The 15,400-nt window shown below is 37.6% G+C and overlaps 1 protein-coding gene across 4 annotated transcripts in view; it reads left to right on the top strand.

Moving 5' to 3' along the window:
• Positions 1 to 15,400, top strand: part of SLC16A9 (solute carrier family 16 member 9) — a 56,334-nt gene that overhangs the window by 15,719 nt on the left and 25,215 nt on the right. For all 4 annotated transcript variants that reach the window (XM_045039998.1, XM_045039999.1, XM_023240457.2 and 1 more), the window contains exon 2: positions 11,110 to 11,342. In XM_045039998.1, the coding sequence (XP_044895933.1) occupies positions 11,147 to 11,342 (196 nt within the window). In that variant the 5' untranslated portion in view covers positions 11,110 to 11,146. The remainder of the gene's footprint in view (positions 1 to 11,109; positions 11,343 to 15,400) is intronic.

The raw sequence follows: 15,400 nt of genomic DNA, 5'->3' as shown, positions 1-15,400 counted from the left end.
TACTAGAAAAATTTTCTTCTCCTCCCTACCCCATCTTTATAGTAAAATTCAGATGAATAAGAGAAGCTATCAAGCAGTTGAAAATGTTAACTTCTTCATATCCTTTTCTTTACATTCTTCATGTGTGTTTGTGTGTGTGTATATATATATATATATATATGTGTATATATATATATATATATATATATATAAAATGCATCCAAACATCACTGATGTACTTCAGAAACCCTTAATTTATGTTTCATTTTCATTACTTAGATTCTTTTATGATGTGTGATCATTCCTGCACCTGAACAGAAAGAAGCTTTGCTTTCTGTTACTCCTTTGTTCAGAGAGCTACCATATACAAAGGAAGTAAGCAACACATCATCTCCTGATTTCATTGCCTTACTATAAACCTGTTTCTAGGTTAAAAATCTAGGCATATGCGTTGGGGGTGTGTGTGGACATGGGTGGGGAGAAGGAATATTGACCTGGGGGAAAGGCCTCACACGGATGAAAGACCTCATACAAATATTGTTGATTTTGTCTCCAAATCAGGCCATGTATCTGGTCATTGTAACTGTGTGTGTGTTTATAGAATTAATATTTTCCTTTGTAAAGTCAGCTTTGTTGATGTAAAATTTATATCCAGTAAAATTTAATAGTTTTAAGTGTATAATATGATGAATTTTGACAAATGTATACAGTTGGGGTTTACACTAGTTTTTTTTTAATTTTTTTTAACGTTTATTTATTTTTGAGACAGACAAAGAGAGACAGAGCATGAACAGGGGAGGGGCAGAGAGAGAGGGAGACACAGAATCTGAAACAGGCTCCAGGCTCTGAGCTGTCAGCACAGAGCCCGACGCGGGGCTCAAACTCACGGACCGTGAGATCATGACCTGAGCCGAAGTCGGACGCTAAACCGACCAAGCCACCCAGGCGCCCTACACTAGTTTTTTAATAAAGGTTTTATTAAAATGTAATTCACATACCCTATAATGCATCTATTTAAAGTTTGTTTTAAGTATACTCACAGACTTGTACAATCATCATCATAATTCTAAAACATTTTCATCATCCCCAAAAGAAACCGAATACCTATTAGTAGTCACTTTCCATTTCCTCCCAAACCTCCTAGCCCTAGGCAACCAGTGATCTACTTCCTGTCTCTATAGATGATCTATTCTGGAAGTTTCATATAAATGAGAATCATAAAATATGTAGTCTTTTGTGTTTGACCACTTTAATTTAGCATAATGTTTTTAAGGTTCATCATGTTGTAACATGTATTTGTATTTCATTCCTTTTTTTTAATGCTTATTTATTTTGAGAGAGACTGAGTGGGGGAGGGGGGAGAAAGAGAGGGAGAGAGAGAATCCCAAGAAGGCTCCACACTGTCAGCACAGAGCCTGACGTGGGACTCAATCTCACAAAGTGAGAGACCATGACCTGAGCCAAAATCAAGAGTTGGACACTTAGCCGACTGAGCCACCCAGGCACCCCAGTACTTCATTCTTTTTATTGCTAATATTCCATTGTGTGGATAGACCACATCTTATTTATCCATTCTTCACTCAGTTGATGGATATTTGGGTTGTTTCCACTTTTTTGGCTGATAGCCTTAATTTTTAAAAATATATTTATTTATTTTGGGGAGAAAGCAAGCAGGGGAGGGGCAGAAGAAAGGAGGACATAGGATCCAAAGTGGGCTCTGCACTGACAGGCTGACAGCAGTGAACCTGATACTGGGCTCGAACTCACCAACTGCAGGATCATGACCTGAGCTGAAGTCAGATGCTCAACCAACTGAGCCCCTGATAGCCTTAATTTTTAAACTTCAAACAGATATCTTTACTTATCTAATCTCATTTTGGCTTTCTTTTCCTCAATATTTAATATACCAGAAGTCTGAAATGACTTCTGAGACAGTCTGATTAAGGTCACCACGCCTGGATTCACAGTCGTACTAAAATTATTATTTGGAGTTCACTTCCTGTTATAGCAATGTCATGTTGTGGAAAATGCTTACAGAATTGTAGATATAGAGATATGCGTGCATATGTGTGTGTGTATATATATATATATATATATACACATGTATATGTGTATACGTATATGTGTGTGTGTGTGTATGTATATATACATATAAAACAAGGATTTCTTTGTGTGATTTTATGAAGAGCTTTAATAGTTTATAAGGACAGGGGCTGGGTTCTTCTTTTCCTTTAAAAATGACATTGATCTATACCAAAATTTATTTTGCTTCAGAAGAGAAATCATGAACTCTACTCATTATGAAATAATATCACTGGAAAAGGACAAAATTAATCCAGTGCCTATAACTTTTAAAGGAGTAACACTGGTGTTCATGAGTGTGTTTTCCAATATCCGAAACAACAAATGGAGCAGATTCACTTGGAAGTTTGTATCTTTGACCCAGAGGGAACTGACACTCTTATAAAGCTTTAAGCTACCCGTAAATGGTCAACAAACAGCCATGGTGACTCTTTGGCAAGTGATGACCGCACGTGTTGCACTTTTTACTTGGCGCGCGCTGTGGAACGCAGCTCCTCGAGACATAGGAAAGTGAAAGTACCAGCTGAGTGGTAGCGTGGTAGAGGCGGACCCCAGACCCCGCACAGCTGTGGTTACTTGTACGTCAGAACGGCCTCTATGCTGCTTGTCTCCCATTAAATGGAATCTAATTAACTTATATTTGAATCATGAGTCTCTGTGTGTATTAAAGGGTATTTTTTTACCTGTATTTTATTAGAATTCCAAAATAATTATTTGCTTATTTTTTATTTTCACAAAGAATGATTTGTTTACCTACATTTTTAAATGAGAATTCCTCCCAGTTTTTTCTCAATTCCTAGCATCCCTTGACCCAAACCGCAGTCAGCCGTGGAGGATGCATGATACATGTTTGGAAGGGCAAGTGTCACAGGAGCGAAAGAGCAGTATCAGTGCTAGAACTGCTTCTGGCAGAATGGGTCTGCTCTGTAGTTTATAAAACTTGTTACCCATGTTAGAGTCAGAACCAAAACATAATTTCCAGTAGCTTTTGAATGCATTTTACTTTAACAACTTTGTGGAGATATAAATCAGATTTGGTGAAGTTCACCTATTTATTTTTATTAAAAAACTTTTTTTTAAGTCTATTTATTTTTGAGAGAGAGAGAGAGAGACAGAACACAAGCAGGGGGAGGCAGAGAGAGAGGGAGACACAGAATCCAAAGCAGGGTCCAGGCTCTGGGTTGTCAGCACAGAGCCTGACACGGGCCTTGAAACCACGAACTACGAGATCATGACCTGAGCTGAAGTCCAACGCTTGACTGACTGAACCACCCAGGTACCCCTGGAGTTCACCTATTTAATCTGAACGGGTTAGTGGATTTTTTTTTTCATGAGTTGTGCAAACTGTACCATAAAAAATAAGTTAAAAACCTTTTTGTTACTTCAACAAAAACCTTGTGCGTATTCATGCCCACCTATCAAACTGTTTTCCAGAGTGGCTGCCACGTTTTCATCCCCACCAGCAGCACACAAGCGTTCCAGCTTTATTCAGCTTGGCCTCTGGTTTGGAACCTTCCATTTAACAGGATAGCATAAATGTAACTGAAGGAAGTTCACAAAGCCCAGGATGATTTTGACTTTTGACACACCTGATGGATGACCAGGTCAAGACAAAATCAACATGGAATCAACCATTTCCTGCTCCCACCTCCCCAGGATGTAATCACATGATCCTAGGCCCTTAGTTAAAATAAAGTGCTTTGATTGGATATTGCTCAGAAGAAAAAAAAAAATGGAATCTGGGGACCCCTGGGTGGTTCAGTCGGCTGAGCGTCCAACTTCAGCTCAGGTCATGATCTCACAGTTTGTGGGTTCAAGCCCCACATCGGGCTCTGTGCTGACAGCTTAGAGCCTGGAACCTGCTTTGAGTTCTGTGTCTCCCTCTCTCTCTGCCCCTTCCCTGCTCATACTCTGTCTCTATCTCTCAAAAATAAATAAACTTTAAAAAAAATTAAGAAAAAAGAATGGAATCTTGCCATTTACAATGACATGGAGGGAACTAGAGAGTATTATGCTAAGTGAAATAAGTCAATCAGAGAAAGACAAATACCAGATGATTTCACTTATATGTGAAATTTAAGAAACAAGTGAGCAAAGGTTAAAAAAAAAAGAGACAAACTTAGAAGCTGACTCTCCACTATAAAGAACAAACTGATGGTCACCAGAGGGGCAGTGGGTGGGGGGAGGGTTTAAATAGGTGATGGGGATGAAGGAGGGCACTTGTAATGAGCACGGGGTGGTGTATGGAAGTGTTGAATCACTATATTATACACCGGAAACTAATATTACACTGTATGTTAACTAATTAGAGTTTCAATAAAAACACAAAAAAAGAGAAGACATAAAAATAAAGTGCTTAAGCACCAGGTAATTTGTCAGTGACTGAGATTCAAAAAAAAAAAAAAAAAAAGAGTTCTGTTTTTACCTCCTATGATTCAAGTGAAAAATGCACCTAGGAATCTTTAGTGAGATATAGGTAACAGTCAAAAAGGGTTATTGGACAATGGTTATTGTTGGGGGGGGGAATGGCAAGAGGGACCATCAACTGAAAGGAAGGTAAACTGTAAATCACTCCCAATTTGGCAAAAAATAGTGTAATATGTATGTATACACCTCAGAGACAGAAAACTTCTGTGTCAACACTGAATGTTCATAAACATCAAATATGCAATTCTAGCATTCTATGTGTGGAGAATAGACATTTTTAGCCAGTGTAGATTTGAGAAAATAACAGAGGATTGGCATTATTTGAGCAGAAGTAAATGCAGACTATTGGAGTCTAATCACTTTGTAAATCAACAGTAAAATGTAGACTTCTATCAACATTTCCAAAGAAAGTGTCTTGTAATTTGTGCTTTCACAAAACAAATGCTAGCTTTAAGAGATCTGCTATCCTTCATACTATGATAATCTCATTTGCTTGAGTAATGATATCTCTCCCCGCTCCAAGGGAGATTTATAATATGTAGAACATATTTAATGTTTAGGTTAAAAATAAGATATGCACTTAAATTATAAGCTAAAGTTAATTTTGTAATGTTCCATTAGATCCTGTACTGTGACAGAACTGCCCTTAAATTATAGGGCTCTTCAAATGGTCTCTCAAAATGGCTTGCAATTTTGAGTTTGATAAGATGTCTCATCATGCAAAGTCTGGGTTTGTGAACACTCTGATTAAAAAAGATTCCAGGGTGCCTGGGTGGCTCAGTCAGTTGAGCAGCTAGCTGCAGCTCGGGTCACGATCTCGCAGTTCATGAGTTCAAGCCCTGCATCAGGCTCTGTGCTGACAGCTTAAAGCCTGACCTGCTTTAGGTTCTGTGACTCTCTCTCTGCCCCTTCCCTGCTCATGCTCTCTCTTTCTCTCTCAAAAATAAATAAACGTTAAAATTCTTTTTTTAAGTTTCCAAAATTTCAAAGAATGTACCAGAATATACCAGAATGTGTGTGTTTCCTAAAAGCATATTTTTATACAGTTATATCATTAAGAGCCCCCAATTTTGAGTATACTCATGGAACACTAGTCCAAACAAAACAACACTTTCTGATACTTACAGATTTTGTTATTTTTTAGGACAAGAAAAATCTATCACTTAGATAATATATCTTGACGTTGTAAGTATAGGCTTCTTGAGACATTTTCTTCTTAAATTTCAACTGAGAGTACCATCTTTCCAATCTTGTTTTCCTCTGTGATCCCTCTAAGACTTGGCTTCTTTACTTTCACCAAATTTAGCAGGCCTATCCTGATTCCACACCCATGTTCATGTTGTTTCTCTCACTAGAGCCATGCTTTCCTGAATCTCTCCATTGTTCATTAGGACCAACCTACTTCACAGGGCCTTCCACTCCTGCTTTCCTTTCCCTCTGACTCTCAAAAGTTTCACATCCAGCCACCTCTTTGGCACTCACTCACATGCTATCTTACATCTTAACTGGGTTATAAGCTCCTAGGGAGCAAAAGCCATGCTTTCTATTTTTTCTGCTATTTCTTCTTCTTCTTGGTATCTAGTCAATATATTTTAATTTGTAGGTGATCATAAAAGTTGAATAAAGATCACTTTTATAATGCTATATTTCTCTAAATATTAGTATAAGTGGACTTAGTGGAAATTTCAGTTAATTTGAAGTTTTTAGTTAAAAGAATGCCAGAGAAGAGATTTTATCATATTGAATCATAAGATGTGAAGAAGGAGGGATAACAAGAAATTTCAATAAAAAGAGATATGGCATATTCTATCTTTCCCATATTGTGCAGTCATAGACTATGCTCCTAAACCTACCCTTTGGCCCAAATGGGACCAAGTGGGGTATAGAAAGGTAAAATAATCAACTTGAAATTACTTCACACTCAAATTTTATTCTGTTCCAAGTACAAGAAGCAAAAACAAATTAACAAAATAATTTCCTGGGTTTGTTCACAGGGTGAAATGAAAGGCTGGAGAAACCCATCTTGGGTATACCCCAAGGAAGTCAAGGTGGTCTCTTCAATGTACTACCATTGAAATCAGTAAACTTCAAATATATATTTCCTTATAGCATTTGAGTCAAAATTCAGAGTCCTGGGAAAGAGGTCCTACTGGCTTTGCTTGGATCACATACTACTCTATGGGTCAAGATCAAAGAACCTTGATCAACAGTCTTACCAACTATCCACTCATAGAGAAGACCCAAGTCCCCCAAAGGAAATTGGGTACCATTACAAAAGGGGGAAAATAAAGATTAGTCTATTTGTGAAATTACCTTGGAGAATATATAATGTCAGAGAAATAGCAGGTGAGAAACACTTAAGGAATAGAAGAAACTGTAGGGGAAAGGTATTAGTTACCCTGACAGAAAACAAGACATCACTAAATGGTATTTTCCACCATATTCTATGCATACTACATGTACATCAAACTGTGAGACAATTAAAAGTTAGAAGCTATTAGCCAACTCTTTATAAAAACTTGTCTTTCTAGTCAGAGTTGATATACATGAGAACTTTGTATTTCAAAGGTTTGTTCTCCCAAATATTTACTGTGAGAAGAATTTCTCTGGCTCCTGTCCTGTGTGTTGAAATGTCACCCAAGGCAAGGCAAAGTGAAGCAAGGCCAAGGTATTTTGTGTATAAAAGCTCTTCTGTCTACTTAGGTCCGCAAGCTGGCAAGGGAGATACTCCTCACCCTTTTCCTCCCCTGACCCTTCAGAAAATACTGGCTTTCCTCATGATTCTGGTGCTTTGCCTATGTAAATGTGTACTTTTCCTGAAGTGTGATAATTTGAAGATTTAATTGAAGGGCAATCTTATATGCATTTGTTCTTATACAGCCTTTTAGTCTCTTTAGATGTTTGGCTGTTGCTATCATATAGTAATCTAGTTTAGGGAATTAAGACTATATTTTCTTTAAAAGGTATTTTGAACAAGAAATTTGCAAAGGACTAAATTGTCATTCAAAGGACCAAAATGATATTGTTTACTTTTACATTAGAGTAGGTACTGGAGAGAGTTGACTTCTAAAGAAGAGACATAGCTGATTATTTCAAAGGACTTAGATATTTGGAAATTTGGAGTATTCTGTCTGCTAACACAATCATTTGGTCTGAAATACTGGCTTTTAGACTCTACAGTTCTGTGTACAAATTGTAACCTCTTTCAATTGTCAGTTATGAAATACTGAAAGCTAATTTATACACTTTAAAGGCCTGTGGCAGGTCATGACGTGATTTTGCCTTAGCGTTCTGAATGTCAAAGTGAAGAAATTCAGTGAAGCCCATATAAATCGATGGGTGTAACTATGACTCTCTTAAGGTAGCCAAGTGCTCTGTCATCTAATTAGAGATGTGCATGAACGGATGAATGACATTTTCTACTGTCTTTACCTATTATTTGATAAAACCACAGCCAAGGGAATGGCTTGGAAAAATCTGAGGTCAAAGAAGACTCAGTTAAAACTGATTGTAAACCTGACATGGTGTAGTGACATAAAAAGCATACATTAAGTGGATGGCCCTGTTGGGGGCAGGAAGGTCAAGGCTTGGGCCTCTAAATCTATTGCCATGTAAACTGTTTCAGATCTTCAAAAAAAGTAATATTTTCAAATTCTTTTAAAATATTATTTTGATTCCAAAACCTAGTAAAAATTAAAAACAAAAAAGACAGATCTTACTTATCTATTTAAAAATCCTTCCTCTATGGGGCTTCTGGGTGGCTCAGTTGATTAAGCATCAGACTCTTGATTTCAGCTTAGATCATGATCTCACAGTTTGTGAGTTTAAGACCTGCATCAGGTTCCACACTGACAGTGCGGAACCTGCTTGGGATTCTGTCTCAACCTCTCTTTCTGCCCTTTTCCTGCATGCACATGTGCATACACACACTTTTTCTCTCTCAAAATAAATATATAAACTTAAAAAATCCTTCCTTTGTCCCCCAAATAAGCTGACATAATCAAAATAGTGCACAAACCCAGGAAAATTTAATCCAGTAATTCAAAGATAGTTCAATAGTAAAAAATACAGATTTTGTTACATTAAAAGTTATATGGAGAAAATCATAATCATCTCCCTGTGCATCAGAAATGTGTTTGATAAAATGTAGTAAGCATTCTTTTATGGTAACACTCAAGATAGAGTAATGTGAATGTTTTCTTTATGAAAGAAATCTATCTAAGCTCCAGGGGCAGCACGTTGGCATTTGAAGGTATTCTAAGTTAGGAACCAAAGACATATACTCTTATTATTTGACATTATTCTGTATGCCCTGTTAGATGCAAAGACAAAAGAAGGCATTTTGAAGTATAAAAACTCAAAATAAGAACGTAAAATTATCCTTGTTTGTAGATGATTGTGTAACTTTATTGTATTATATATTTTATATACTCAAGAGAATCATCCAAAAATCTACTGCAAACAAGAGAATGTAGTAGGGTAATTGGATACAAGATTAACTTATAGACATCAATAACTTTTACACATACAAACAAAACAAAGAAATAACCCTGATTTTAATATTAACAAAAAGGATAGAATACTTAAAATAAAAAGAAATGTTAGGGAAAACTTTAAACATAAAGAACACTTAATATCTTCTATTAAGAATAGTAGACTTGAACAAATGGAGAAGCACACCATGTTCTTCAATGCCAAGATTCAACATCACAAAAGGATCAATTTTCCTTAAGTCAACTTACAAATGTAATTCAGACTTAGTAATTAAGCTATTGTAATGTTGAGTGAAAGGCAGATCAATGGAACAGAATGGAAATTACAGAAATACACACATATATACCCAAGAATTAGATAGGAATTACAAATGGCTTTTTATCTATGTAATGACACACAACTTTCAGGGAAAGCTGAGAAATGCAAGTTAAATCTATAATGAAATACTGTTTTACCGTTACCAAATTGGCAAAAATGCAAAAGCTTTATGACACACCCCAAATTGCTGGGGATAATATGAATTGGTTTAATCCTTTGACGCCAATTTCGTAATACTAGTTACAGATACAATGTTCTTACCTTTTGACTCAGCAATTCCTCGTTTGGGTTTTATCTAACAGATATGCATATGTGCAAAAAGGTGTATGGATATGTAAGATTATTCATCGCAGCGTTGTTTTTCAGTGTAAGTCACAGGGAACTGGTTGAATTAAGAGAAAGCCCTATAATGAAACACAATGCAGCACAAACAAGAGAATGAGGAAGGTCGCTATGCATTCAGAATATTTTTCTGTGTAAACAATAGAGGAAATCTATATTTGAGTGAACAATGTATACATAAACCAACTCTAGAAAGATATAAAAGAAACAAGAAGTATTGGCTTCCTGTGGAGGGTATGGGAGTTAGGTGTGAAATAGGTATGGACTGTATACCTTTGGTCCTTCTTTTTCAGTTTTGAACCATATAAATATTTTGCCTATTTAATAAATGAATAAACGAACATGTGTGCAGCCATATGGTGAGCTACACCACATGAGAAAAAAAAAAGACTAAGGAAGCTGTGTATTGACAGGGAAAAATCTTGGGGGTATTAAATGCATGAGACAAGGTTTGGAATAGATTGTACAATATGCTGCTTTCTGTCTAAAAAAAGGGAAATCTAGGGGGGCCTGGGTGGCTCAGTTGGTTAAGTGACCGACTTCAGCTCAGGTCACGATCTCATGGTTCATGGGTTCGAGCCCCATGTTGGGCTCTGTTTTGAACGCTTGCCTGGAGCCTACTTCAGGTTCTGTGTCTCCTTCTGTCTCTGCCCCTCCCCCACTTGTGCTCTGTCTCACTCTGTCAAAAATAAATAAATGTAATTTTTTTTTTTTTAAGAAAGAGGGGAATCTAAGACTATTTGCTTGGTTTTGCTTGTACCTTCATGAACAAAGTCTGGGAGGATACTTAAGTTGGTGGACATGGTGATGTGCTGCCAATTCCCCCCCAGACCCCCTTTGGGAATGAGAGATTCCTTGCCCCAGCTATTGAGAGTGCTGGCCAAGGCAGGCGGTGGGGTGGGGGGTGCTGGGGCTTCAGCTGACTGTCCTCCGGGAATGACAGCCTCACCTAAGGTCATGCGCTCTTCTTGGATGGTCCAAATCCAGCGAAAGAGCAACTTGGGGGAAGACAGGGCAACTCTTCATGCCCAACTCAGGGCAACTCTGAAGGGCCATCCAGCTTTAGAAGTCCCCTTCCTTAACACCACGTGGCAGCTTACTTTTTCTCTCCCCTATTACCTTCCATAGGAAGAGAACAGTCCTAATAAACCTCCTTCTTACTAATAGTCTGCCTTCCGGGGAACCCAACATGTGACAAGAAACCAGACCTGGTGAATGGGGACAAGGTTTTCACTCTGTGCCTTTTTATAATTAAAAAAAATTTTTTTTGATACACGTGGAAATATTACTTACTCAAATCATCAGCACAAAATTTAAAGTTAACTTGATATGTCAGTGATTTTTATGCTTCTCCATGTATATTTTTAGAGAAGATTTTTTATTTAATTTAGAAGATATTTTTAATCCAAAATAATGTGCCCCACCACACTCTAAATATGCTTTTCTTTTCCTTTTGTTTTTGCTTAGGCCCGACAGAGGAACACCTCCTTGATCTCACCTTACAATGGAATTTAAAAAGTCACCTGATGGTGGATGGGGCTGGGTGATCGTGCTTGTCTCCTTTTTCACTCAGTTTTTGTGTTACGGATCACCGTTGGCTGTTGGAGTCTTGTACATAGAATGGCTGGATGCCTTTGGTGAAGGAAAAGGAAAAACAGCCTGGGTCGGATCCCTTGCAAGTGGAGTTGGCTTGCTTGCAAGTAAGTGGATAAATCTATGCTTCTCCTAATTCCTTTATCATTTAATTAGATTTGTTGCATTGCCAACACTGTGCAAGGCATAGGAGGCTATTCTTTTTTTTTTTTTTAACTAGCACATATTTTCCTGCCTTCCTTGAGATTATAATAAATCTATGTGAAAATACAGGGTTCCATAAGATACGCATTCATTTCTTGATGCATTTATTTGCCATTGTGTGCCAGGCAGTGTGCTAGATGCTAGATATAAAAAGATGAGCAGTAAACATGTTGTACCTGCCTTAAGAGACTCACAGTCTAGTGAGAGACACCCATGCTTCCATGAGTAAGACTGATACAGGGAGATGAAGGCATCCAACCAGGCATGTCCAGTGTATGCTGGTGAGCAAAGGACCACATGATGTTCACTGTCCTGTAAGCAGTTCCTATACGATTCGAAATTACTCCTCTTTGATTCAGGTCCACTGTGATCAAATTGCATGAACTACATTTGTGTCACCTTCATGAGGAAAATTTGACATGGCAAAGGTAGTTCCATCTCACAATGATGACACTATTCAGAATTTTAATGCAGTGTTATGTATGGTATAGATGTGATGAATTTTGTGTGGCCTTTGTATAATATCTCCATAAGTAATATTCTTGATAAATGTTTACATATGATGGAGTAGGGATTCTTTCTTTAGAAAGAATCTTTAGAATGAATCTAGAATGAAATCTTAGATTCATCTTTAGAAAGAAGAGTAGAGGGGTTTTCAGAAAGAAGAGTAGAGGATGAAAATCATTATGGCACTTCAATTTCTGGAGTCATAGTTTGAAATCTGCAGTAATATTTAGTGACCATCAATCTGATTTACTTGAAACTATTTAAGCACAGGTGTGCTAAGATGGTGACTTCTAGGGTCAGTATCCCTGGGGTCTTTTCCTGTGTGCTATGAGGTTGGCCTGCTTCATTGAGAAAATCACAATCTCTATGCTGTGGGGATATACAGACATCGTAGGAACATAAGGAGAAAATAAGGACATTGAATGTGGTGATTTGAAAGGTAATTTTCAGCTCTGAAATGATTTCATGAACACAAAATGCATTAGCTGTTCCTTCTTTTAAGTATGCTGTCTTTTCTTGATATCTAAAGGGGACTTCTTAAGACAAAACCAAATCATTTGTTTCCAATTGATGTATTATCTTGTTGAATTAAAAGCAAGACTTGAAAACACAATAGTGGATATTGTGGCCATGTCAGATAAGATAACTAAACATAACTAAACAAATGAAAATAATACTGTCATTAGGAACTCAGGAGAAACAGGAAAAGTTTGCTCAAGACTTATTTCAAAGAGTGTTTCAAAATGTGGATTGTTTCCAAAGCTGTCAAAGTACAAATGGATAATTGATATGTTAATATAGGAGTTTGCAAGCATTGATTTCTACAAAATGATGTGGTACAAAGAAGACAGAATCTTTTTAAATGTCCTCCAATTAGTCACCATTTCTATTAGCAAATACTTAAACAGAAAGGTAATTATCCTGTCTTCCAGCAAGGGTCAAAGGACAATTGAAATGATAGCACATATTCAGAGAACAAATTTTGTCAATAAGTCAGTCCAGGTGGGCATTGAGGGTTCAGAGAAGCTGAGAGCTCCTCCGGGATGGATGGGACATTGGTGGTCTGAACAGCAGCTTGCACTTTCTCCAAGTTCCCACTGCTTCAAGGACCAGGAGCTTCCCCCTTAACTTGTAGCAGGACCAGCTACATAATTTGCAGGTCCCAGTGCAAAATAAAAATGCAAGGACCCTTGTTAAAACTTAAGAATTTTAAGACAGAGACAGCAGAGCAGTAAATCAAGTGTGTGGCACTCAAGCCTTGAAACGAGCTCTGCTTGCAGGGGCTGGGGAAATACAGCATCTCACCAAAGTTCAGGGGGGGAGAACATACAGGGAGGGGGGGAGCATTGGGTTGAAGTTAGAGGCTAATTTAAGTCCTGGCACCAAGATTAGTTAGCTGAGTTACCTTGTATAAGTCACTTAACTTCAGTTTCATCTGCTAGACGAGGAGGCACTTGCACCCAGCTAATGAAACCCTTTGTGAAGATGACGATAGAATAAAGAGACAGAGGGCTAAACAAGGAGGAAGTGATAGGAAAGAAATGATGGCTGAACAGCTACCACTTATAGGTGTTTGTGTGTGTGTGTGTGTGTGTGTGTGTGTGCGCGCGCATGTGTGTGCTGAACACGTGTGATGTTGGCCTCCCATATGCTATGCTCTTCATAGCATAAATTAAAAGACAGATCCTGAAAACAATGGTAATGAAGTATTCGCAAGATGTGTCTAGCATGTGTGAACCACATCAGCCCTTTGTTGACAACTTTGTTCTGCTGAGAAATAAACAGATTAATATTACCTTGGAAATGGGAAAAGTAGGTCTCATGTTGGTGACCCAAATGGTTATCAGCAATTCTTAACTGGGAAGATAGAATCATCTATAGAAACAGTTCAGCATCTAAAGGCCTCTATTTGACCCCAGACATTCTAATTCAGTTGGTCTATGAAGAGGCCCACGTATGTAAATTTTTTTAAAGCCCAAAAAGTGATTTTCAGTTGGGAACCACCATTGGGTTACCTCTTGACTTAGATTTTAATCTTGCACTTGTCGACAGTTCTCCAATGTGTGATTTGCTTTGACTCACTTGTAAAAGGGATTGCTGTAGGTTTTTTTGGCTTGGTTGTAGCACTGCTCGTGCCATGTAAAACATGAAAAATAGTGTCCAGTGACTCTGATTCTGGTGAAAAAAACCACATAAGTGTACATCTTTGCATCTTTTTGATAAAAATAGTTTATACATATGTGTATATATCTATATTCATACATCTTTTTGATAAAGATGAGCTTTATATGTATACATACATACATATATAAATATATACATATGTATATACCCATATACATACATATATACACATATAGATGTATATGTGCATGTGTGTGTGCATGTGTGTATTTGCTCTTACATTCAGGACTATATACGAATTACTCAAGGTTGTCTAAAAAGACAATTTCCTACCTATCAGTGCAGTGGGGTGGGGATGGGGGGGTCTTCATTTTAACTGGCTGCCCAGATGACTATGATGCAGGTAGGCTGTATTATATCTGAGAAACATGAGTTATTGTCTTTACCCAGTTTTGTTCACAGAAGACGTAGTAGGAGTCTCAGTTCTGTGATCCAAACTCTGGAGCTTTATAACTGAGCAAGGCATAGAAGAGTAAGTCTATTTGCCAAGTAGCATACAGATTGTATGGTCCTTACAACAGTGCACTGAGGTAGGCATTACTGTCCTCAAGTTTAGTGCCCAGGATGCCCACATGAAGATGCAGCCCAAGATAAAGCACATTCTCTAAGAGGAGAAGTGGCACCCAAGCTCCAGTTTCTCTAACCTGAGAAGCCTGTTTCTTCATCTTTAAATTGGAGACAATAAAAGTACTACCTTATATGGTTGTTGTATAAAGTAATTGAGATGGTGTTTGCTATATGGTAGGTGCTCAACAAACCTTAGCTATTAAAGAACAAGAATCACCCACAAATAAAATTACTTTCCCAAGCAGTTGCAACCAAACTGTGGAATCCACAAAAAAAGAGACCTTTCAGAATGAAAGACAAAGATACTTCTAGGGGGATGGGCTGGAGGGAAAACTAGAACTTTGCTGAGATTGTACCTAAGCATCTCGAATTTAAAGGCACACCCCTGGTCTCTGGCAAACTGAGATTTGAATGGTAGCTCACAGTAATGTGCAAACAATGCAAGCCATGCATATGTTCACTTTATACTCTTCATAATCTTAATTCTTCATTCCTTCTCTTTGAAACTGGAATAATTGAAGAGAAAATACTTCTTCCTCTGTCTGAATTATTTGCTTATACAGCTGATCTTTGGGATGAATAAAGCTGGGAATTTGGGTTATACAAGCTCACTATCATTATATAAGTTAACATTACATACATCCATAGAGTGTCCTTTGTGCTTGGGATTCCAACACAGAAGACATCATCTGTGCTTACAAGG

This window comes from Felis catus, chromosome D2, assembly GCF_018350175.1.
Source record: "Felis catus isolate Fca126 chromosome D2, F.catus_Fca126_mat1.0, whole genome shotgun sequence".
In the NCBI taxonomy this organism is placed as follows: Eukaryota; Metazoa; Chordata; class Mammalia; order Carnivora; family Felidae; genus Felis; species Felis catus.
Note: the sequence above shows the minus strand (reverse complement) of the source record. Positions and strands in the feature narration are given on the sequence as shown.